The sequence below is a fragment of the Seriola dumerili genome, unplaced genomic scaffold (genome assembly GCF_002260705.1).
Source record: "Seriola dumerili isolate Sdu_G_001 unplaced genomic scaffold, Sdu_1.0 BDQW01000138.1, whole genome shotgun sequence".
Taxonomy (NCBI): domain Eukaryota; kingdom Metazoa; phylum Chordata; class Actinopteri; order Carangiformes; family Carangidae; genus Seriola; species Seriola dumerili.
Genome location: NW_019174393.1, coordinates 9024491 through 9049727, shown reverse-complemented (window position 1 = coordinate 9049727; position 25237 = coordinate 9024491). Strand labels below are relative to the sequence as shown.

The 25237-nt window shown below is 39.0% G+C and overlaps 1 protein-coding gene across 1 annotated transcript in view; it reads right to left on the bottom strand.

Annotated features, from left to right (window-relative positions):
• LOC111224774 (adiponectin receptor protein 2-like) overlaps nucleotides 1–22025 on the bottom strand; it is a 30492-nt gene extending 8467 nt beyond the window's left edge. The window contains exons 1-3 of the mRNA XM_022749404.1: nucleotides 21919–22025; nucleotides 7663–7719; nucleotides 7273–7572 (exon numbers count right to left, since the gene is read on the bottom strand). Of these exons, the coding sequence (XP_022605125.1) occupies nucleotides 7273–7359 (87 nt within the window). The 5' untranslated portion in view covers nucleotides 7360–7572; nucleotides 7663–7719; nucleotides 21919–22025. The remainder of the gene's footprint in view (nucleotides 1–7272; nucleotides 7573–7662; nucleotides 7720–21918) is intronic.
• Nucleotides 22026–25237: the final 3212 nt, after the last annotated feature.

Below are 25237 nucleotides of genomic sequence, written 5' to 3'. Positions count from 1 at the left end.
TGTGGATTGTGAGGTTATTCTTGACGGGTGTGAATAACTGTGTGTGTGTGTGTGTGTGTGTGTGTGTGTGTGTGTGTGTGTGTGTGTGTGTGTGTGTGTGTGTGTGTGTGTGTGTGAGTGTGTAGGGGGAAAACAGGGTGTCCTCTAAGTGTACTTAATATGCCATCACTAAACTGGTGCCTCCTGACTAGCCAGCACATGCACTTTCACATTCCCACCTGCAGAAATGATAGTGGGCCCAATGAAGCATGATGATATACACCATACACACCACTATGGTTAACACTTACAGTATAAAGATAAGGAGAAAGAGGCAGAGATGAATGGGAAGCATTTGGCTTACAACCTGCATGTTTAGTTGATTTATGATCAGCTACCTTCTCACTAAAAACCCCTTTTTACTAAAGTACTACAACTGTTAGGCTACTGTACGGTAACAGTGTGTTTTGTTATGTCAGGTTCGTGAGAAAAGTGTATGTGCATATATCAAAATTAGTAATTTTCATCTCTGAACTAGTCTAGATGAGCGATAATGTTATCACATGACCTGTCCTTGGCACAGAAAGCTTGTTACAGTATGCGGCGATCAGAAAATGATCATTACTTTATCATGAGAAAGTAAAAAGTAAAAACATTTACACTATTGTGAATTTTACTTCATAAAAACATTAATAATATTGGTATGTTATTAATAATATTGTTATGTTAATGTATGATGCATTTCCAAGTGTCCAGTCCACAGGGACTTAAAAGACGGCAACAACAGCAAAAGAAAAAAGTTGCAGTGGTGAAACACATCTTGTCTTAGACAAAGACATTGTTTCTTGCATATTAAATTATATTGCAAACAAAGAACCCCTGTCCCAAGCTCTACAAATAAAATCCCTTTCCAAAATGCATCTCAATTATTTTTTATAATATTGTTAGGTATTAAATTTCAAATGTTAGGTTACCGACTGAACAGACAGAGGTAAAGGTCAGAGATGAGCCTCCAGACAGTAGATGTGACAAATATTTCTGGGTCCTCGTTAAAATTTTCACACACTAACAGCCACTTGGCAGGTACCATCATTCTGAGGACCTGCTTCAATTTCAAAACACATTCTCACTGCCCGAAGAAAATCGTGCATCTGAAAAGAGAACCAAGGTTTTCACAAGAGCGACAACATGTAGTTAGTAAAAAACTGTGAAAACACTTGGTAAATTCTGCCACAGAGTGACTTCCTGTCTTTGATCTCCAGAATATTAAAGCTTAGTATTGCTGTTGTGTGTCTCCTAGTTCATAATTGACTGACTTTATGCCAGATGAAATACAGAAGATTGAGTTGTAAAGAGGAAGCTGTTGGTGTTTTTACACATCGACAGGAAAATATAGTGAAAAATGATCAGCTGCCAGCTTGAGAAAAGCAGTAGAAACTGCTCTCTTCTCCTGTGAAACATCTGTTCAGTTGCACTAAATTCAATCCAGACTGTGAAAGCTGCAGTATTGAGGTTTAGTAGCAGGTGATGCAGAGGGTTTGGCTGTCAACTGCTCAGCTGAAGTTGTTGTAAATCAGATTTAATAACAACTCGGAGAGGAGATTCAGACACCAGGAGTACTGTAGGAGTCAATTAGGTTAAGGTTCTTGGAAATCTGGGCTATCCCTAACACACTAACGTGCTTACAGGCACACCCACACACATACACACTCTTTGGGTGATCGCAGTATGTCAGCCACACGTGACTCAACTTCAGCTGCTCTCCAACAAGTCATTATGGCAGAGGTGATGGAGTCAAATTTCGCTCTCTGTGGAAGTATGTGTGAGATCCCATCCCTCTGGGAAGCATCCAGCTCTGAAAATTCACTTTATAGCAGCTCATCATGTTTGACTAAAACAGTCCGGGGGTCAGCATAGGTTGGCTGGCTGTTTGTCTGACACACAGCCACAGTCGCACGTGTTGGGAAATCATCATCTCAGCTGTTGTCATACTTGAATTGAGCACTGCTCCCATTTTTCTAGGAAAAGTTTCCCTGGGAAATACATGAGTGAGGAACCTTTACAAGTCCAGATATTTAATCTAACAGACTTGATAACAAGTTCAACACATTCAAAGTGCAGCTAGTCTATTATGAATGTGAACATTTGGCTTTAGGGGTGTTAAAAGGAATTTTACTTGGCATACTTAACATCACACCTTAACCTGTTATGACTGTTATACTTGTTATGGTTGACTGACAATAAGGAACGAATAAACAGCTGTTTGGTCCATTAAATGTCAGTGAAAACTCACAGTTTTACAGAGCTGACTAATTTAAGTTGCTCATTTTATCTGAACAACAGTCAGTCAAAACCAAAGAATAAGTAACGGTTTAGTAACAAAAAAGACTAAAAGCAAAGCTAAAAAAGACATAAATGATTAACTATCTAAATTTATGCCAAATGTTTTGTGTCAATCAACTCATTGATTGGTTTGTGTATATGTTACTGTATGTGTACAGCCATAGTGCAGTGTGTGTCTGACAAATAACGTTTAAATACCCATATCAGTGTGCAACAAGCTCACCCTAATGTTCAATAACACAATGAGGTGACTGTTATTTTAATCAATCAGTTTTTTCACTAAAATAAAAGGTAAATAATTTTTCATTTTCATCTTTAGGTGGAAAGGTAGAGGATGGGGATGTTGTTTTTCTTTCAAGGAATAAAAGAAAATCACACAGTACAGGATGTAACTACAACAGCACAGAGACCTCCAACACTTCATACAAGCATGAGCTAAGCAGCTAGGCTTGAATGATATACAGACATGAACACAGGAGGAAATCTCTCGAGACACACTCTGCTCACGATTAAATGAGGCAGTTTTTTCTTAAAAGCCCCTAAAGACCAATCTCCTCCTCTGTCTCACACACATACACAAAAAACATATACCCTGCTCCCCTCAGACTGATTAGCCACTCTGTATGTAGACCTGGCTAATGACTTTCACCTGGCTAATGGCTGTTCAAATGCACTCACACCTGAGACACTTTGTTTGTGTGCGTGTGTTTTGAGAAACCTCTGCTCTAATTACTTCTGCTGAGGTTGGTAGAAGATAAGTTTGAGGAGGAAGTGAGGAGGAGATGTTCTCCCTCACACAGTGAAACATGGAACAAAGTTAAACAAAGTCACATGCTTATAGTTTGGTATGGGGTGGGATACAGGGTACAGCTGCCAGCCAATAAGAATACAGCTGAAACTCTTTGGACCAATAACAAGAGAGCCTGAATGTAACTGACCAAAGAGGGAAGAGCTTACCCTTGTACACTGTAACCCCTGCGCACCACAGACGGAGCGATTCAACATGTGACTCACACGTGCACAATGCTCTCTTGGGATGATAACAATTTGGAAAATACGCCAAGACCCTCAAAAACAGACGGCATGTTCCAAACAAACACGCACACACACACGCACACATGAGCCTGACTCTAAAAAACAAGACACTGTGCTCAGGCAAACTGCTCCCTCTGTTCTTGCCCATGACCATGAGGAGGGCATGAAAAATCTGCATTAGCATGGTAACAAAGTAACACAGATTTTTATCAAACTGTTAACAGTTGGAGGGCTCAAATGAAGGATCTTTGCTTTTTTTCAAGCAACTTCAAAGCTGTTTTTGCTTTTTTTTGCCTCACTGGATAGAAGAATGAACATCAAACTGGGGCTAGGTATCACCTTGAGCCTTGGGACATTTTAAAAGTCCATGGAACACGTGATCTTAGTTGCTTCCTGAGGGATTCCTGAATTATCATTAAAACTCAACCAGGCTCCGCCATGTTACCTCAGATTACTTTTTTCCTACTATCTCTGACTGAATCAAAGTAAACTAAACTATCCCTTATTGATTTCCTTTATAACATCTATAGGAAGAACAAAGGAGTTTGATACAGATAAAGGGAAGCAGATGTGTTCAAAATTCACTTTCTTGCGAAGAGTGAGATGAAAAGATTGATACCACTCTCATATGAGGCTACAGCCAGCACTGAGTTAGCTTAGCCTAGCATAAAGACTGTAAACAGGAGGAAACAGCTAGCCTGATTCTGTCCAAGGGTAACGAAACCCACCTACCAGCAAACGTTATATCTTGCAAAAATTTGCACATGACCCCCGTAAAACAGTGAGTTTTTGTTATGAGACAAATGTAGGTGGGCTGCTGGCTCCAGCTACGTATTTCTGAACATTTATGAGAGTGGTATCGATGCTCTCAAGTGATTTTCAGCAAGAAAGCAAATAAATATATTTCAAAAAATGTAAAACTGTTCCTATAAGATGTGGTTTATGCAAATGTAGGTGCAACTCAATAACTGGAATATGCCCATGATATTTTGGACATTCAGATGTATTAGCCTACACCATAAACCATTTTTCAGTTTACTCCTCAAAGACGAAGACAATAATTGTTTTGCATTTTGTTATTAAATGCATTATAGACTTACATTTGTTCCTTTCAGTGTCTGTACGGTTTAATGCTAAAATAACTGAATGACTGATTGTGGATGACAGGCACAATAAGAGGAAGTGAAACTGAATGTCACATCCCCCATCCACAGACTGGGTGTTGATGCATGAAAGCAATAAAAACCTTTGGCACAAAGAAAGGATGTGCAGGGGACTTTAATGTCCGAAATCTTAGGCATTGTTCACAGGTATTTGTTCAGTTTTTGGTATTTCCCTTATTTTGTTGTTTGTGGTCAAAGTGTGTGCGTGCCTGTGTGTAATAAAATTCCAAAGGCTGACAATATCCTCTTCTCATTCCTCTGAATGCACATTACATGTCTGTTTCAGAGTTTGAGGTTAATGTTTAGAGAGAAGTATCTATTGTCTCTGTATTATGTAAAAACACAGTCGTATTCTGGATTAAGGACAGAATAACATGATTAGGTTTTATGTGGTTCTTCGGCTACCTTTATGTCTCGGCAGGATCTCTTCTCCTCTCTCCTGAAAATCTTCATTTTCATTAGCTGCATTCACACAAACCGTCAAATGAAACTGACTCACCTAACAGCTAAAGCTGTCTAAAATTCCTCCGAGTCTTAATTACGTGAACTGAATTAAACGATCTGTAAAAGAGACTTAATTGAATTTTAATGAGACTGGAAGTTTGGCATATACAGTATAAACAGAATACTATACTGTTTCAGGGTGTTAGTTTTAGAGGCATTTTATGACATGTTTCAACTGTAATGGTCTGTTAAAAACGATTCTGAGAAACACATTTGCATATGATACGTCATACTAAGGTAGTCGGTTGAGATTGTTGGCAGGTAAACAGCTATTGTTTCCAAAATTCTTTTCTGTAACAGTGGGGTGTGATCAGGAAGACACACAAATAACACAATCTCATGGGGACAAGTTCAAAAAGGTCTGGAAAACAGGAAACTTGAAAAAAAAAAAAAAAATGTAATTTGTTAAAATTATTGACAAAAATATAGATCAAAAGACCAAAACAAGAGACAGAAACTATACCGCATACTCACAAACAAATTTCGAGACACACTTAACACCTACTGAAAATGCTAAAAAATTCAAAGGGCGGCCTGTGGGGTGTTAAGACAGCCTGCCCTTGCTGATCGGGGCAGGGGGCCCCTGGCCTCCTCTCAGGTATCCGTGTTGTGTTACAGCAGGTAAAAAGGGCACACACAAGCAGACACAATACACACACACACGAACACTATTGTGTTTCAGATCAACAGCTCTATACTGATTGCCTTTCACACTGAACAACAGAGCGGCAGCTTTGTCTGAATACACACATGAACACGCAGTCTAAAAGGGAACACAAGTGATGCCTCCGAGCGAGAGTATCTGGCGCGTTTGTTTGATCAGTTCGATACGTTGCCGTCATGGGATGCTAATCACACAAATTTTTGGTAATGTGTTTACTTTCCTTCCAGGAAGACATCTGTATATAGACATAGCAAGCCTATTTCTAGGGGCTGTGAATGTTGCACACGTTCAATATCCACATCACTTTAGACCTTGGAGTGGGACTAAAACTGAACATCAGGCGGAGCTGAGACATCCTTATTATAATGCACTGTTAATTACTATGGCACAGAGTGACTCATCGTCGAGTTTTCAAAAGCCTTGAAGGTGGTGAGGGTGTCGATAATAAGTGGAGGTGGTGGTGGAGGTTGAAATGCTCGGGAAACAGGCTCATGATCAAACTGTGCAAAATCAAACCTGAGAAACTGATTACATAAGCCACTTTTCTCTTTCAGCAGCTATTCCTGAGGTGCCCCTGAGCAAGGCAATATACACCCAACTCCTCTCGTTATGGTAGCTGAACACACCTGTTTTTTGTTTTTTTTTATTCACACTATTGGTATACTGAATATGTCTTTACCTCTTTCAAACAAATATCCTGTGGTCTTTTTCACTGTATATGCATCTTTATGTAAACAAGCTCACAAGTTTTCATGCGTGTTTTCACAGTAGTCATGAATACACTGTCTCAGCTTTGAATTTTACTGCCTCTCACTGGAAGACCAATAATGTGTTACTTGATGACTCTTTCATCGTGTACTATATTTTATATACTTGTGTGTTTTTATGCTTTAATATTAAATGGTCAAGGCTTTAAGCATAATTACCCCATCAAGAAAACTAAAGTAGAACTTGTCCCAAAAATCTTCCTAAACCAACTTTAAATCTAAATTAGTTCTTAACCTATAAAACACTCCTTTTAAACATGTTCAAATGATCTTCTGGTGTTTAATTAACTCTGGTGTTTAATCTTCTTTTTTGATCTGTGGAAACATTAGGTCTTCAAAGGAAATCTGGTCCTAAAGCATCTTGTATACACACACAGAGGCAACAGACTGTGGTCAAGTGATTACACTACAACACTAATTACTATTTCTAATGAACACGAGTGTGTGTGTATGTGTGTGTGTGTGTGTGTGTGTGTGTGTGTGTGTGTGTGTGTGTGTGTGTGTGTGTGTGTGTGTGTGTGTGAGAAACTCTTCTATTTTGCTTTTAGCAACATGGTGTAAAAAAGGTGCTGAGAAAAAGGTGAGAAAAAGGTGCATGTTGGGATTTTGAAGTCATTACACAGAGACTTTGCTGGTCAGCATCATTTACAGAATATCATACTTCCCTGCTAACAACACCTATTTAATTATTAATGTGAGGGCGTGTGTGTTTTGGTGGGATAGTTTTACTGTGTGACCAGTCGACCCATACTGCGCCATATGGCATTGGACCAACCAGATGAAAGCATGTCTGTATGTGTGTGTGTTGGATACTCACCCCATTGTGTGAGGGGCACTCTGCGGTACTGAGGTGACTGGTTGAAGAACCTGAGGTGGGCGTGTCTCCTTTCTCCCGGGGACTCATGGGATCTGTAGGCGTGCTATCTGTGGTGTGTTCTATGAGGTTTGAAGTTCTGTGTCGGAGCACGAAGGCCGGGCCCTCGGCCCCACTCGTCTCCCCTCCGTCCAGCTTGAGACGCTGGACCGGCCTCCACTAAAAACTGGAATGAACTCAGCTGGGACCGGGCAGAGGACTCGGTGGATGTTGTTGCCTTAATCCAGATGAGACCTGGTAGGACTAAACAGGAACAGCCATAAGGTGAAGAATAAGACAAAACTTCAATAGTTGTAAGCAGAGCAAGATGGTAGTATAAATCAGGTGACCAACCTGGACTCCAATGAAAGAGACTGAAGTCTTTGGACTTGACGACTTTGTGGGACAAAGCTGGAGAGAGAAAGAAAGAAAGAAAGAAAGAAAGAAAGAAAGAAAGAAAGAAAGAAAGAAAGAAAGAAAGAAAGGGACAGGAAGGAAGAAGTTAGAATCATTTTGTTTATCCTCAAATTTCAAATCTCAGTAATAAAATCCAATCAAAACAAAACAAAAGCAAAGATGAAAGAACCCAGACATTATAACTACTAAACACTATAATCTTACAGCATTAAAGTAATAAATACTGTATAGTTTCCTGTTTCATAGAAAATACAAGCCAATAATATAACCAATAAAAGTTAGACGTAACTTAAACTAGACAAATTAAACACATAATTGCAGTATCATTTTAGATTAGCACATATAGATGTATTAGGAAGGCTTCATATTTATATTCAAAAATACAATTATTGGAAACATAGTATTGAAATTAAAAGGTCACGTTCAGTCCTCTTCAAACACAGACTGTCCTGCAGAAATATCACTGTAAGCTCCGCACTTACAGCTTTAGCTCTGCATTAGAGATAAAGATGCTTTAATTCTGTCACTTCAAAAAGTTACGCATGATATAAACGCCATAAAATACTGCATTTACTAACACTGGCAGCCAATTAGGAGCGGCCAACTTGCTGTCATGGTGAGTTGCTTAGCGACAAGAGGTGTCAAGGACGGGGACCAGAGTTTCACAGACAGGAAGTAGATGTGTACCCTGTTGAGAACTTAGTCTCTTTTTTCATCTTTCTCTCACCATTTTACTGTTTCTACACATTTATTTGTTTTGTTACAAGGTCGGACATTTCCATCAAAATCAAATCAAACAGTTGCTGCTAGGTTTGTCAAAGCCACTTTTGCACAGAACCTTTCATAACTTAATGGTGATACTCAATTCTAAAACCACCTTGGCATGTACAGCTGCTTAAGTGTCTCATATATTCTGGTATAACTAAACAACAAAATAGATATTTTCCAGCACCTATTATATGAAACACTCCTCACTAACAGGAACAGATTGAATGGGTGCAAAACTACCACTACACAGCTATAAATACAGACATAAATCTTTCCTAAAATTCAGAAGAAATTGTCAAGATGGCAACAGCAATAAAAGTGTGCAGGTGGTATTACTAAACATTTGATGACCTTAACCACGACCTCGACTTGGAGCAAACATGACCAGTAAAAACAGACCCTGCAGAAATCCTTGGTTTGGAGGATTTACTTTTCCGTCCTTGTGAGGACATTTAGCCTTCACAGGGATAAATGCACTTGTGTACCTGAACTAGACTCACTCATATCTGCATGTATTTACAGCAGCATGTTTCCAAACACTCACTCACTCACAACCAAAGATTCAATGTTCCGTAAATGAGTACTGCTGCTGCATGTTCATATCAGCATACTGCTGCACAATGTTTTCTCTGTCTCCCCCACTTCTCTCTCAAACAGACACAGACACACAGACACACAGAGACACACACAGACACACAGAGACACACACACACACACACACACACACACACACACACACACACACACACACACAGCAGCGCTCCAGAGCGGCTAAACCAATGTGAACGTGCCCCTGAGCACCGGACCACTTCATTTAAACCATCCCCCTGTGCTACGATACACATACATTAGGGGATAATACACTCAAGGGAAAAAGTGGAAACACAAAGGCATGCACATGCACACCTGAGCATGTACTGGTAAACATACACACACACACACACTGCGGAAGACATCATTGGTAATGGGGTGATGTAAGCATGTATGGAGCAACAGTAAACGACAAGGTAAGACACTCATACAATATATTGAACTACACATAAACCACCTTGCTTTCACATCATAAAACCAAATACTAAATTCTTGTTTAACTTGTGGTGAAAGCACAGTGGTAGCTTCTTTTGTACCTCTTGTACCATAACAACAATCAAGAGGATCACATTAAATGGTAGCATTCAGAGAGCTGAAGGTGATATTACTGCGGCTCAGCACCTGCCCCGTGTCTGAGCGAGTCATCATTCTAAAACAGCTTTATTCCTCCATCTAGACTACAGTTTGACACCAATATTTCAGCACATTTTTTGGTGTGAAAATACTGGTGTGAGTGGAAGGCCAGGACAGAGAGGATACATGTGTTTTCATATTTAGTCACCTAAGTATGGACATGGCATTAATTACAGGACAATACTTATGAATGACATACCCATAAATGCGCAATAAAGACAATATATATAAGCTAAACTGGTGGTGGTGAATGAACATTGGCACGCTAAAAAACAAACAAGACTAGGTCAAACCACATATATGACTGGACTGTGTCATAGGCTATTAGCATTCTGCTTAGTGTCAGCCGGTTGCAGACCTTTATCCGTTCGCTTCTCTCCTGCTCTTTGTGCTCACATACACAGTATTTTAATACAGCCGAATTCCCAATAAAGGGGTTCTCATTTACACATTTTTCTGTTTCTGTTGTCAGCGACAGCCATATGTGCTTGTTTGAAAAAAGTCAAATAATCAAGTGACAACGGTGCCAAGTTGCCAAAACTGCTTGGTTATGCCAAAACATTTTGAAAGACCAATGACCAATGGGGAAACTCCAACGCGCGGTCGGCTGACCGCTGGTGTAACATCATCACTCACTCAGTCAGCGATATTTGAGTTTTTAGGGCTAGCCCTGCTCTTCCTGTCCAGCAAAAAAAGGAAGCATAGAGAGTGGTAAAGACACAAAGACTCTAGAAAGAAAGGACTATAAAGAGGGGGACAGAGAGAATCATTGAAGGAGTCATTGGAAAAAGTTTTATAATCTGATGACATCGACCAACAGACAGTGCCACTATTCTGTGCTGCGATAATGATAAAAAAGACCATTTGTGCAAAACAGCGATGACTGGCCTATGGGCAAGTTCCCTAATCGAAATCAAACACTTCTCGACTCAGAGAATGTAAAATCAATCTCCCCCCTTTTCCTCTCCCCTCTTTCTCCCCAATTGACTATTTTTGAAAATTACATTGACACTCTTCTTGAGTAACTGCACCCTTATTTTCTGTCATGATGGAAAGTGAGATTTCATGCCTGTTCCTTATTAGCTAGGGAATAAGAGGAATAAAGTACTTTTGATGGGATTTTTTTGCAGCTGTAGTCAATTCCCAAGATAACAGTCTTGTGGCCTGATTGCCACACAAGAACAAACAGCTCTCCTTACAACTGAAATAGCTGAGAAGTTTTGTTCTGTGTGGGTCTGATAAGAGTCTGAAAGCAGAGTAGGAAGGAGAAAAACATTACAAAGACTTACCATATCTGTACACACACACACACACACACACACACACAAAAAGAGAGAGCATATGGTCAGTTTCCTACAGTTTCCTAGCACTATAGGCACCTAGACACTCAAATCTTTAACATCTCTTAATATTTGTGGATAATCCGAACACAAATTTACTTAAATTACTATATTTGTTGACTTTAACCACATCCATTTGTTTACTAAATCAATAGATTGTATGTTTTGAAAACAGGAAACAGCTGCCCTGATGACATCAAGATAACCAAAAACATTTGGTGAGGTACTTAAAGCATGGTGTTCTGAAAAACAGTAGTGGAACATCATTTTTCTGTGTCTTTGCAACAACAGCTGTATGGCTGTCAATGCTCTTCTACCCTCAAATAGCACATTATTCACAAATGCAGAGTCAAAAACACAAAGCACACAAACACACAAGCACACAAGCACACACACACACACACACACTGGCACTGCTTGCAAGAACCAACTGGACGACAACAGTAACAGAACAGACAGAACAGAACACGCTGACCCCATATTGAGATAAAAAGCCTCACTATGATGGAACATAAGATACTGAGAAAAAGTAGAGGAAAAAAAAAAAGTAATTTTCACACACCCAAACCAAATGGGGCTTCCCAGGGTCTGAGCCAAATCCCAATGTTGAAGTTTCAGTTCTGAGAGAACAGCTGACGAATAATGTCTGTCGACAACAGGATGCAAGATGACTCATCGAGACGTTTCATGCAGGGTAACTGTATGATCACAATTTCCTTGGCTCATAAAAGCCTCGAAAGAATGTCGTATACACCCTTATGTTTTTTCTCTATTAAAGTCCCAGTGTGAGGTAAGATTATTTTCCACATTCAACCTCCATGAAGCAAAACAATCACACCAACAAGTTTACCTTCTGCTGTTATAACAACAGAAAATATCATCAAACTGTCCCTGAGTGACACGTCAACATCAGGGGAGACAGAGAGGTGGACACGGAGGCTAAAAACACCAGCAGCCTGAAGGATCAGGAAGGGTCAAGAGACGGATTAACCAGTGCTCTGACTTTTAAGCTCTACCGGTGTGCCCCTGAGCAACACTAATAATCAAACTACTCAGTATTGTTTTTCAACCATTCCCTGAATAGATAAAACAGATCAAGCAATCATGATTGCAGGCTGTCAGTAATATTTAGGAACATGTATGCACTGTTTATTTTAAAAAGCAATCATCTGTCAGTAAACTCACTGAATTCCTCCATTAATCTTTAATGTTTGATTCTCTTAACATTTTGAACTGGCCCTGAGGCTATTACAGCAACGCCATTAATAAACATTATTGTCCTTTAACCATGGATGCTATTGAGCTTTTAATATTGATGCTACTGATTTGACCCAGAGGTCAATATCTACAATACTGTGAGTGTGTTTATCCACTGGCAGGCTGTGAGGGGAATGATGTGAATAGGCATTTTTAAAAGGTTTAGTGATTTTTGTCATGACACAAGGGACAATACTGATTTTTGATCTCAATAAATTAAAGTCTTCAGGTTGTAGGATGTAGATGAGCTTGTGAAAGTTAAAAGTTACAAAAACAAGGTTACTGCTGGTACATGGAAAAATTCTTCAACTCTGAACTGGTACTTACGGTGTGTTTTAGTTCATCATATTGCACATCTCATCTGCACTGAATGTCACTGCAAGCTCCCTGTCTAATGTACTGAATCCTGACCTTGAATATATTCAGAGAAGCAAAGTTCATCAACTTCAAACTCTTCTCCATCAGTGTCAATTTAAAACTTGCACAGTGCTGTATCTCTCGTTGGTGACCACATTACTGTCTGTGGGACTTCCTGCATCAGCGCGTGTAAACACACACACACACACACACACACACACACACACACACACACACACACACAGGCTAGAAGCTGCTGTTGTTATTCAGAATTATTTATTAAATGAAGAGGCAGGGGTTCATCGCCCTGAACGCTACTGATTGGTTTTTGAGGAGCTCAAACCTGTGACCATCTATTCAAAAAGTAATCTCTGTGACCGCCAGATCACCTTGCCGCCCAAGTCCCTCTCTCATCTGCTGTTTTTTCAAGACTGGAAACGGTGTAAATGGCCAACTGCCATTTTCACATCTCTGTTCTTGTATAGATTAAACAAATGTGATTCACCATGTTAATTAGTGAGCCTTAGAGGTGCTGGTGGGCCAACATTTTGGATGGATTGCCATGACAGGCAAAGTAAAGGCATTTATTGTCCAAAAGGATGAACACTAATGGATCCTGTGACCTTTCATCTGGCACTTCATTACATGACAGGATACGTCTAAAAAATCTCTTCTATCCCTAAACTGTACTTTGGGATTAATGGTAACTATACATGTTAACATGCTAAGATTAGCATGCTAACAGGCTACACGCAAGGTCACTGTTCCACACAGGCAGGTGCTCAGCATTTCCTCACACTCATTGTCCCCATCTTTCTCTTTGTCTCTATGTCACACACACACACACACACACATACACACACAAACACACACTCCAAAGCAGTATGGACTCAGTCATTGTCACTGAAGATGTGGCTCCCAAAATCAATCGTGGCAACTGACAGACAAAGCCAACAGGAACTCTGATGAAAAGAAAAGGAAAGACTGAGAAAAGAAAGAAAAGAAGGGCAACTGAAAACCAAAGAGAAATGTCAATGGGAATTGATTTGTTCTCCATTTTTTACTCCTCAAGGGAGAAAGTGGCCAGTGAAACCGGGCAGCAGCAAAAAGTGGCAGTGGATAGAAGAAGAAGCAGAAGTGCCCATTTCTGGTTCTTAAACTGTGGATTGGGGACCCAAAACAGGTTAAGGGGCCCATGGCTGTCATGGCTGTGACGATTTGTACTATAAAATCCCACGTACATCACTTGTGCATAAATTATGTCTAATGGAGAACCAGGGCCTCTGAAAGTGACCTAAATGATGGCGAATGAAGCTGAATATGAGGAAATACATTACATTTCGGAAACCAAGTGAGAAAAAGTTCACTGCAGATGACGGCAGTGGACAGAAGTGGGTGAAAGCATGACTTCTGCTAACTAAAAGGAGAAACTAAAGGAGAGATGCAAGAAAAAAAGATGTTAAGGAAGGGCAGAAGATATTACTCACTTAACCTGCTACGTAGAAGCGTCTACTCGTCAGACATCTAGCTGTGCCTGAGGAATGCATGAGTGTTTGTGTAATGACACATTGAGTTGTAGGTTATAGACTATTTGAAAGAAAACACTGTTTCTCTAAACTTTCATTCAGCAGAAAACAGATGTAGGACAAAGGTCAAACAGCATAGAACAAGTACTGTGCAGCTGCTACACATGCTGAAAAAAATAAAAGCCATTTTCACACATGTAGACAGACTGTACACTGTTTCTAAACCTAACTGAGCACAGAGAAATATGGAGACTGAGGAGAGATAATGTGATCAGTTGAGTCAAGACAGTAAAGAAAGGAATGACTGAGGAGTGAAGAGATGAGGATTAGGCATGTTTTACAAACATCTACTATTCAATACAAGATTTTATGTTTTAGCGTTTTTCACTAAATTTCAAGCAGCCAACAACGCAACAAAGTGGACGCTTTCTTCATCTGACTCTCATCCAGCTGTAGCTTATTGTTTAGGGCAAAGAATCATCTCTTATGCAAGCTACAGATCCTTGTGAATTTGTTTTGACAGAGCCACAGAAAAGATTTTTCTTCATTTCTTTGCAAAAACAATCTTTTTCAGAATTGGAACAGATTGCTTTTTCTCTACTATGAGCCTATATTTGGGTCCAGTGATGACTGCTGAGTCAGTTTTTCACCTAAATCCTATTATTTAAGTGCATATTAACCAGCAAGCCCTCAGATGTTAACGGGACTCTTAATTAGAGCTTTATTGAAGACAGGTGTGCTGGAAAGGCCAACAAGTTAAAACAATAACTGAGATGAATGCATATGTTGTGTGCTGGCTTCCACATGAACCTCTTTAAAGTGGCTCAGCTATAAAATCAGACCTATTTCTCTTACATCTTCTATTTTTAGGCTGTTTACTGCACATAACTGTGATGACACTGCTTGAGATTTCAGTAAAACTCACTAAAACGGCGGGTGTTCACAAAAACGTTTGACACATAGTAGAACAAGTTTAGCCACTTCTATAGCAATGTCACATCTTCGTCAGTATCGGCTACTGGTTCTTCAGCTGTGAATGTCAGTGGCTGTCAAGTGACTTTTCCCTTACAATGTGCGCTCAGTGTCTGAGTCACTTCATCAGATATGGCCTGTGGCTCGTCACTTGCTATGTCATTACTCTATCTCTCCCTCCCTCTCTCTAACACGCACACACTAAAACACAGACACAAAACAGTGTGTCACACAGGAAAGCAGCACATACATTTCTACGTATATGTATATATATATATCAATTTTTAATCAGTCAGTGTGTCTTTCTTACATCAGTCTTTTTATCTTCCAATAACATCCTAAAATATGAGATATATTTGACTGATGTGTTATATTAGAAATTATGTGTGATGGTTAATTTATCAGATTGAATACATGTTTACCGAGTGTTTCTTAAACAATGGCACGAATCCAATCTTAAACAGAAATCCTACTTGGGTATGGCCTTTCAGGTTTTCAGTCAACAGGAGAAAGAGTAAAACAGGTTACACAGGCCTATCTGTTTATAACCAGTAAAAACAGGTTTACTCAGATCTGTATCTTTCTTTACTCATTACAGTTTTTTGCTAACAAAAGCTTCCACAACCTGACAGGCTGAAACACTACAACTACACTTATTGAGAATATTCTAGCATGAGGGCATTTTGATTAAATTTCCTGTTGTCATTTATCTCCTCTAATTCAATATATGATGATCTCACTTCTTCTTTTAAAGGAGCCACAGTAACTGACTTAAATGACCAAAACACAGTCACAGCACAGACATGTACTTCTTAGACAGGGGTTTGAATCTTTTTGTTTTCATGTTAACATCAGTTCAAAAGCCACCAAAAACATTATATAAGAGGGAGACTTCCTGTGACAACACATTTTGCACATTGCCCTTTGAACTACATTGTTAAATTTGGATTTAACTCCTGCCCTGCTGTCATGGTTGTCTGTCTGTCTGTCTCATTTCACTATTTTCTAATATCAGGGCTAGTCAACATAAACCTCTCTATACCTTGAAAAGTCAGGGTGAGTGTGGCATGGTATTAATGATGGGAGTCATGGGAGTGAGCGCATGTGGGAGCATTCTAATCAACGCTGAATGTTTTCAGTGTTGGTGAAGACTCTTTTCTCATTAAATTGTCAATATCTTAAGCCCCTGACCTTGCTTACTCAGGTAGAAAGAAACCAGTACTGAAGTCAATAACTTAAATTCATTTTTTGTGTATCCCTGTGGTTTTGTCCCTACAAAGCAATTAAAACATGTGCATTATCAGCCTCTGCAGTGAAATTACCCATAACCTTTTCATGTAGCAGAAAGAGAAAATTAAAATCATTTTAATTCAAAACTTTGAAGTACATCAATCAGTTTCTGGCTATTACTATTACCTTAACTGAGGGCTAACTTAAGTGCTCCACTGTCCTCTAATATCATTTAATCTTTTCCTTTAACTGTTTTGCAGGGATGGACATAATGTTTGCAAATATTGGATTTGTCACTCCAAAAGTCAAACTCTTCATTTGGTGGTGTGTGAGTTCCTATGGCAGGTGAATAGGCCCCCCTTTGTATTTGGGACAGCTTTACAATTATTTAAACCTGCTGTTAGAGACCACATGACTGCTTTTACTGCTCACTGGGACTGTGTGGTCGCACTGAGACCTGCACTTACACATAATCACACACATACACACCCACCCTACCATGATATTACTGACTGTCTCCATGCAGCTCCACCTGAAAACTAGTTAAGTGCAAATAATTACTTTGTTTAAACCTACTTGCAGCTTCATATGGATGGGGTTTGCTTCATGAGACTACCTGCAAGCTTGTTCAGTGTGTTTTTCTGTATAAAAAATGATCCTAGTTGTATTTTTATCCAGATAGACCAACTGACAGTAAAAAAAAAAATCTAAACAATATCAAGAAAATATCTAGGTTGACATCTAGGGTTTGTGTCCCCTGGTGACCCTTCAGTCCTGGTACAGCAGTGAGTTTCTGATGAGGCTGCCAGCAGTCTTATGATGGAGAGATAAACAAAGAGAACCAGTGTGAAGTGAGAAACACACACATACACACTCTTGTTCTCTCATTCACAGTGTACACACAGTGCAATTGCTACTAAGTATTCACACATGTGTGACAGACATGGTGGATAGAGGAAATATATTACCATAAATAAATATAGACCATTGATGTTCCATAGCTATGTAATAGGCTAAAACAACATTTACCCAAACCACCCTGGTGCTAAGGCAGTGCTAGACAAGCAAAAAAAAAATACAATGACAGATTACACACACATACACACAGGTCATATACTAGGTGTCATTCAGGTGTCCTTTGCCAGAGATTGCCTACTTCATCATAGTCACTGTTTGGTTTGATATTAAACAAATAGGTAACTCTTACAAACATACAATATTTGTAACACATTTTAAACAGCATCAGTTCCTCTGTCAAACACTCTCCCTTTAACCAAAACGCCTGAGCAAAAAGCTGAACAGGAAATCTACACCTCACAATCTTTAAGTTTCTTTTGAAGTAGTGGCTCCCCTAGAATAGCAGGGCAAAACAAAAACCTACCATCCATCTGGGTGTTTCTATTGGCCAGACTCTGAGTCTATACCAGCATGTTAATTGTGGGTTTGCTTCTGTTTCTACCAGCTGAGGACCATTGCTAAACTCAGGCGTACTGCGTCCACAGTACAGATGGAGATGATCATACATTTGCTCATTTCCTCCTGCCTTGACAACTATAATTCACTTTTCACCTGTAGCAGCACATCCCTGAACCGCTTATGAGTGGTCCAAAGTCCACCCAGGAGGTCTCATGTAACACCTATTCAAATTTCTTTACACTGGCTTCAAATTCAGAATTCAGTTCAAGATTTTAGTGATTAGGCCTACATTTAGAGCCTTGCATGGTCTATATTAAAGAACTACTGCAGCCATATAATTCCTCTAGGAATTTGAGGTCCTCTGATCAGGGTTTGTTGGTTGTTCCTCATTCCAGGCTCAAGACAAAAGGAGACCGCGCTTTTGAGGTTGTAAATCCTAAACTCTGGAACTCTCTCCCATTGGACGAATGATCTGTGGATGTTTTTAAAAAGCAAATAAAGACCCATTTGATTAGACTTGCTTTTGTTTAATTTGTTCTGTTTTTTGTGTTGGTCTTCATGGTTTTTATTTGTGTTTTATTATTTAATTGTGAAGCCCTTCGTGACGAATGCTCTTGGAAGGAGATATAAATAAAATTTACTTACACAGAACACAACAAGGTCAGTGTGCTGTGGGCACTGCTGATGAAGGCAGTGCAACCAAATGCAGTGGTTTTCAAGCACTGGGTGGTAATCCAAAGGTGGGTCATATGAAGATAAAAATAGCTCCCCTAAATGTTTTCTATGAAAAGGGAACCTAACGCTACTGACTATATTAAGTTACCTTCTTTAGTCTGTGAGATGTGAAGTAGACTGAATAAAAAAGAGGTTTATATGTTTTTACAGATAACTGTTAAATCACCTAAACGTAAGTTTTATTCTCAGCTCCCTACCTGGGTGGGAAATTGGGATGGTGCCTTCAATAAAATATTAGCTCAGGTTTTCTCGTTTTTTATCAAAAATTGATAATAGTGCTGCAACATGAAGACGCATGTTTGCTATTTATTCTTTATACAAAGTTATTGTGGAAATATGAGACAATATAATGGAGCTAGATGCTTTTAATAACAGTTATTTTTATCATTGTCATGAATCCACCAGTTGTATTCTCAATTACTTTCTTTAATGGTTTGGTCAATAAAATATCGTAATTTCTCAAAGCGCAAGTTCAGATTCAAATTGACTGTTTTGTCAAACCAGCAGTCCAAAACTCAAATATATTTAGTGTCCTATTGGAAAAGACAAAAAAAACCTGACAATTTTCAAATTGGAGAAGCAGTGACCTGTGAATTTATGGGATATTTGCTTAAAAATGTATTTAAACAATTAATCACTGATCAAAATAGTTAGAAGGTAAACTTAAGCATGTGCACATGTTGTATGTTATACAGATACTCTTGCAAACTCTCATACACATACAGACAAACACATTCTGTTAATGCTGTTTACACTCACAAGTGTGTAAGATGTTTACTGTGCCTATGGAGTAATTAATTAGTATTTATGTGTACATGGTCACTTAGGCAACAAGATGACATATATATAAACAATTTAAATGAAAGGAGCTTTTAATTCTTTTTGTTTTGTACACCACACACACACACACACACACACACACACACACACACACACACACACACACACACACACACACACACACACACACACACACACACACACACACACACACACACACATAGCCTCATTCTGAAAGTTGTGAAGGTAAGTTAGAAAGCACAGAGAGAGACGAAGAGAAATATAAAAGAAAGAGAGACGCAGCTACTCTGCCTTATGATCAATCAATTTAGCAATGACAGTTCACTGCTATTCTCAGAAGCTATGTTTAGCTGCTCTCCTGCCTGGCACACTGTCAAAGAGTGACTTCATTATACATTAAATTCTCTAGGAAGTTGTACTTCCAGTAAAAGATATGACGTATTGCACAATAGCCATGTCTAGCTGGGTGAGAGTTGGTGCAAACATTAACTCAAGCAATGAATGCACTGAATTCATTTTTTGTAAAATTGCGAATCAATATCTTCCAACAGGAAATTGCAAATGTCCTGGTTAAAAAAATTTGAAAGGAGTGAGACACATCCCAGATAAATGGTGGCTCTGTGGTAAATCTACTGTGGTACTATGGGTGCTGTGCTTTGTGCAGAAGTTGATTTTTCTATACGCTCTATACAGGCTTTGACACAGAAGTACACTGATATGCAGAGGTGCAACTTCAGAACAACAGCAGGGGTATGGGTAGGTGTAATTACAGATGAGTTTTAAGTTTCTTTCTGGTGCTGGTGAGTTGCAAAGGAAAAATCCTGAACTTTGAAGTAATGACACTTAGAAGCCCCAGAGGGTCAAACTGCACAAGAAGACCTTGATTAAAAATGAAAAATGGGTTTCAACACAAATACCAACTAAGATGCAGCTCCATGAAATATCCATGGGCTAATCTCAAGCTAGGGGGCGGCTGGGAGTGTTTCTGTACATATAAAGTTTGGGTTGAAGACAAATAGGCTATCAGCTACCCAGCCCATAAAATATTTATGACATGACCTCATGCTTTGTGGCAAACCAAACAGTCAGAAGAACACTGAAATGGGATGGGCATACATGCAGCCTATGCAGTCAGTACAACTAAAAGGAAATATCAAGGAGCAATAAAATTAGAATTTAACACTCCATCTACATACACACTCTATAAAATAAGTACTCAGTGTTCACCAGCTTTCTAGGTGTGACAATATTGGCTGCTGGTGATGACTGATGGCTAACTAACCACTTTTTGGCGGTAGGCAGCAGCAACTTTCCCATCTTCAATAAGCAATATTATTATTATATTATTGATAAAATAGTGAATGTTGCTGATCAATGATGGAAATGTTAGCATTTTCTCCTGATATTGATGAAACTGGTGTGAAGTCCCCACAGACTCACACACTGGGTTCAGGCCAGGTCTTCAGGCCCCTGAGGTTCAACAACATGAAATCAACTTGTGCCATCTTACATGTGAACATAATTTACTTATGAATTAATTACTGCTTGGTAAAAAGGGTATGTTATACAGAAAGCAGTGTTGTCTTGATCTGAAAAGTCACAATAATATGTGACAAAAACACTGCATGTTGCTGTGTTTTTGTCTCACTCAGGTATAAATGATTTACAGCAGATTCTTTGTGATTTCACTAGGCATCAAAAGACAACAAAACTAGAAACTAGTTACCTAAACATGTATTTAGAAACAAGATGAGCAACAGCAGAACAGTCAAATTATTAAATAAATTAGCCTTTACAGCAGCTACACGCATCAACAATATGATAATAGAGGCTCTCTCAACCGTTCACTTAAAAACACAAACACATTTAAGTGCACAAAAATAGCCACACTAACCAATGATGTAAACTCAGGCAGACATAGAGTATACAGGAGTCAACACAACACTGGCGAGCAAGCAAGACAAAGAAACCCAAAACTCCAGCCAGACTACCTTCTTGTTGACAGCGACAATACGTTCACTTCCAACACAAGAAACACACAAAGGAGGGTTTCTATGTGTATACCGCTAAGCTGCTGCAATAATATTTCACCTTAGATTTCACAGAAGCTGTTCTGTGAAGATAAAAAATAAGAAGCAGACTGCAGCCCGTCGACAGGCTGTGATGAGGGTTTGTTTACACCGACCTAGCGAGCTGGCTAGTCCGCTAACAAGAGCTGCCACATCCGAAAGAAGCCAGTTAACTATTGAACAGAGCTTGTATTTATTTTGACAGCTTCCCACATCGACCTATCTGCCTTTATACATACCAAATACGGGCTACATGTGGATATTAATGCCTCGTGAAGAGAAAGCAATGCTGTGTTTTCTCGCTGGCTAGCAGATTATGCTTCTCTGTTGTTTTGACAGTCAGAATTAGCTGTATAGCAAAGCTGCTAGCTGGCAGGTTACATTCAGAGAGGCGCTAACGTTACGCTAGGAAAGTCCTAGGTGAATTTAACAGTCTGAAACAAGACAGAACAACAAAAATAAAAATGTACACTGGCAAATGCCAGTTGTATTATTCACCTGGTCCTGGTGTCTGAAGATGAATCCGTCCCCTGGGTAATGTAACTCAGTTAACAGAGAGTTGTAGTCACCGCTCTGCTCCTCTGGACTCTGAACATTTACTGACTGTCGATGGACCAGACTTGACTCAGAGACGTCGGTGGGAAGCAGTCAGTGCGTGACGCCGCTCGCATGAGCGGCACACAGCCAATCAAATCGCTCAATGAAAATAAACGACCAATTATTGACAATCAGGAACAGGAAGACAAATATGAGCAACGTTTTTGTAGTTTTAAACACTGACAAATTCCACGAGGTAAAAATATGAAAAATGTGTGGATATACCATTATTCTGAGCTAGATATTATAAGAGCTATGCCTTTCTGCATTTATATTGGGGGGGGGGGGGGTTAATTACGTTGACTACAGTTTTTCAGTTACAAACTTGTTTGGCAAGAAGTAATCATGTCGACTTTAAGCAAGTTTCGACAAAGTTTGGTCAACCTGACCTTCCAGTCCAGCCAGAGCAGACAGTATATTATGATTATCCCAATATCCAAACAGACATTTTCCAATTGCTTGTTTCATCCCATAATCCAAAACTTAGAGATAATAATTTTATAAAGATATAAAGAAAGGAAATCCTGACTTATAAGAGGCAAATATTTTGTGTTTTTGCTGATTTACAATTTAAATGATTAATTGATCATAAGATTTGCTGACAATACTCATTATCTTTCAATCAGCTGTTTACTGTTTCAATATTATGTATGTTACTAATACAATGCATTCTAAAGTTATTCTGTCATTGTAATAATATTAGAAATAATTCTTTAGCAGCATTCATTATAAATCCTCACCGCATGTATTGAGCAACTACACATTATAAATAAAAGAGGTGCAGGTGACGTGACAGTGTTACCACACCACCAGATAAGGGAGTATACAGTGTGATAAAAACGACTTCATGCTGAGAATCACCCCACTGTTGTATCATCTGCTGTCTGTCCTCTCTGCTCTCCTGGCCTGGGGTGTAGCTATATATCCATGGGTGTACACACATACACACACACGTACATGCACACACATGCACACAAACAAACACACCACCCTGCTGTGCCACAATTATGGCTCTGATTACATGATTGTGCAAATGGATTTATTGTGATGCAAGGCTTTGGCAGCTGGGTGTGTTGCTAAACTCAGCACAGTTCAGCAGACTTTCATTAGTCTGGTTAATCAGGTACACAGTCTCACCCCTAAACATGTTCAACAACTTTTTCAACAAATATCTTTTTGTTTGCAGGAAAGGAGAGGCCACAGAAATAACATTCTGAAGAGGTGGCGCTAAAAATGTTGAAAATCTTGCTGCCATTGCTTTACTGATGCAGATGAATGTATTTCAGTGTGTGACGTTACCTTGATACTTTGCCCTGATTATTGTTGTATGATTGTGGGGCCATGAGTTTATCTTATCATATCTTATCTGGTTGATAAGAATTGTTGATGGTGGGTGAAGTTTTATTGTCTTTGAATTATAGGATATTCTATTGGTTTCTGTGTAGTTTATGGAGGGAAATCTGAAAACAACTTTACAATATAGCGTGAAATAATATAACTATATAGATAAAGTTAGAAGAGAACTTGATGTGACTTACCTACTCACTCAACACACTCACTCTTACAGCACCTCACATAACTTATAATGACTTGAAAATTATTTTTACATAACTCATTTACTCAACACATGGTTTTATTCGCTAAGCCTGCAGTTTTTCAGCTTATCGGTTGAACTGGCTGGCTGGTGTAGAGTTCAGCTCCCTCTGCCTGACTTTCTGTCTACATTCATGGTTCAAGTAATAGATTTTTTTACAGTATAAGTTAAGTGTCTTTTGAGTTTTGTGCCAAGGACTCAGTGTATGCAGGCCCATTATGATATGATTTTAGAATTGTCCGGTACTGATAGTGTGGTTTAGCATTTTTCTCTGAAGACACACGATAAAGTGCTTAAATATATGGAATGGTTGGTTCCTTTAAAATAATCTGCTCTAGGAATTTGTCTCAGTCATCCTGCTTTCTCCTGAGAAAAGCAGATAATACAGAATGACTAATGGCTGGCCAGATATCAGAAAAGAAAACATGATATATCAGCATCATGGTCAGTGTCATTTATCAGCATTTCCCTGAATTCACTTCATCAGACTCCATCATCCTCTTACAAAGTGTAATTTATTAATTTTGTTTTCTGCTATATGCTTTTGATATGTAGAGTTTGAGACGTGTATTTCCTCTTGCTTGTTCCAGTGTTTACGTGATGCAAATGCTTGAGCAAATGATCCAACATGCTGCTAAACATGGCGACTCGCTGGTTACGAAAAGGAGACCTTCAGCTCCACAGCCCACCAGTAAACTCACTGTGTAAGGCGACATTACACTGCAGTTGGCAGAGCATCGCAGTTTGTTTGCATAACATTGATTTCTGATTGCACCATGTTCACATTGCTAATCCTGCCTTTTAAATGTGTCTTTGTTGCTCTGTCTCTGTCTGTGTAGGAACATGTGTGCAAACCCCTCCTTGGGTAATGTGGACATTTAGCTAATCTGGTGGTGATTATTTAAGATGACTGGACTTGGTTCAAGAGTCAATCAAAATTGGCCAATATGTCTATAAACCTGTGTACAATATGCACACACAAAATATGTGTGTAAAATGTGAATAAAGATATTAAGTGGAATATCTCTACCACCACTTGTACTTGTTGTAAACATTTAAACATACAATATTGAGAATAACATTAAAGAAATATGTTGAAAGTTATTTTTTTCTGTAGCTCATTATTAATTTATATAATTTAATTTAATAACATTTTTTAAGTTATATAAAGTAACTTTCCATTAGCTGGTAGTGATGTGTTTGGTGTCTATCAAAGAGATTGTATGTGTTGCTGGAATCCTGTCATCACAAGTCACAACAGGCAGACCACACCTGACATCAGGTGTATGTCTGTTTTGTGTATTTCTTTGTGAAACTATTTAAATCAAAAGTGTTTATTAATTCAATTGCTGTCACTTTTGGGTAATAGTTTTAGTTAAAGTAATAAAAATACCAAATTACAAATTGGGCGATGTTTTTCAAAATCCAAATGCAGCTAGGAACTAACATGTCTTGACACACACTAAACAAAAGAAGAAATACAGCTATAAAACTAACTGTAAAGCTACAGTAATAACATCCATGGCAAAACAAGCCTGAATGCAGCGCACATGATCCCACATTTGGTCACTAACTCCCTAATCTAATACACACACACACACACACACACACACACACACACACACA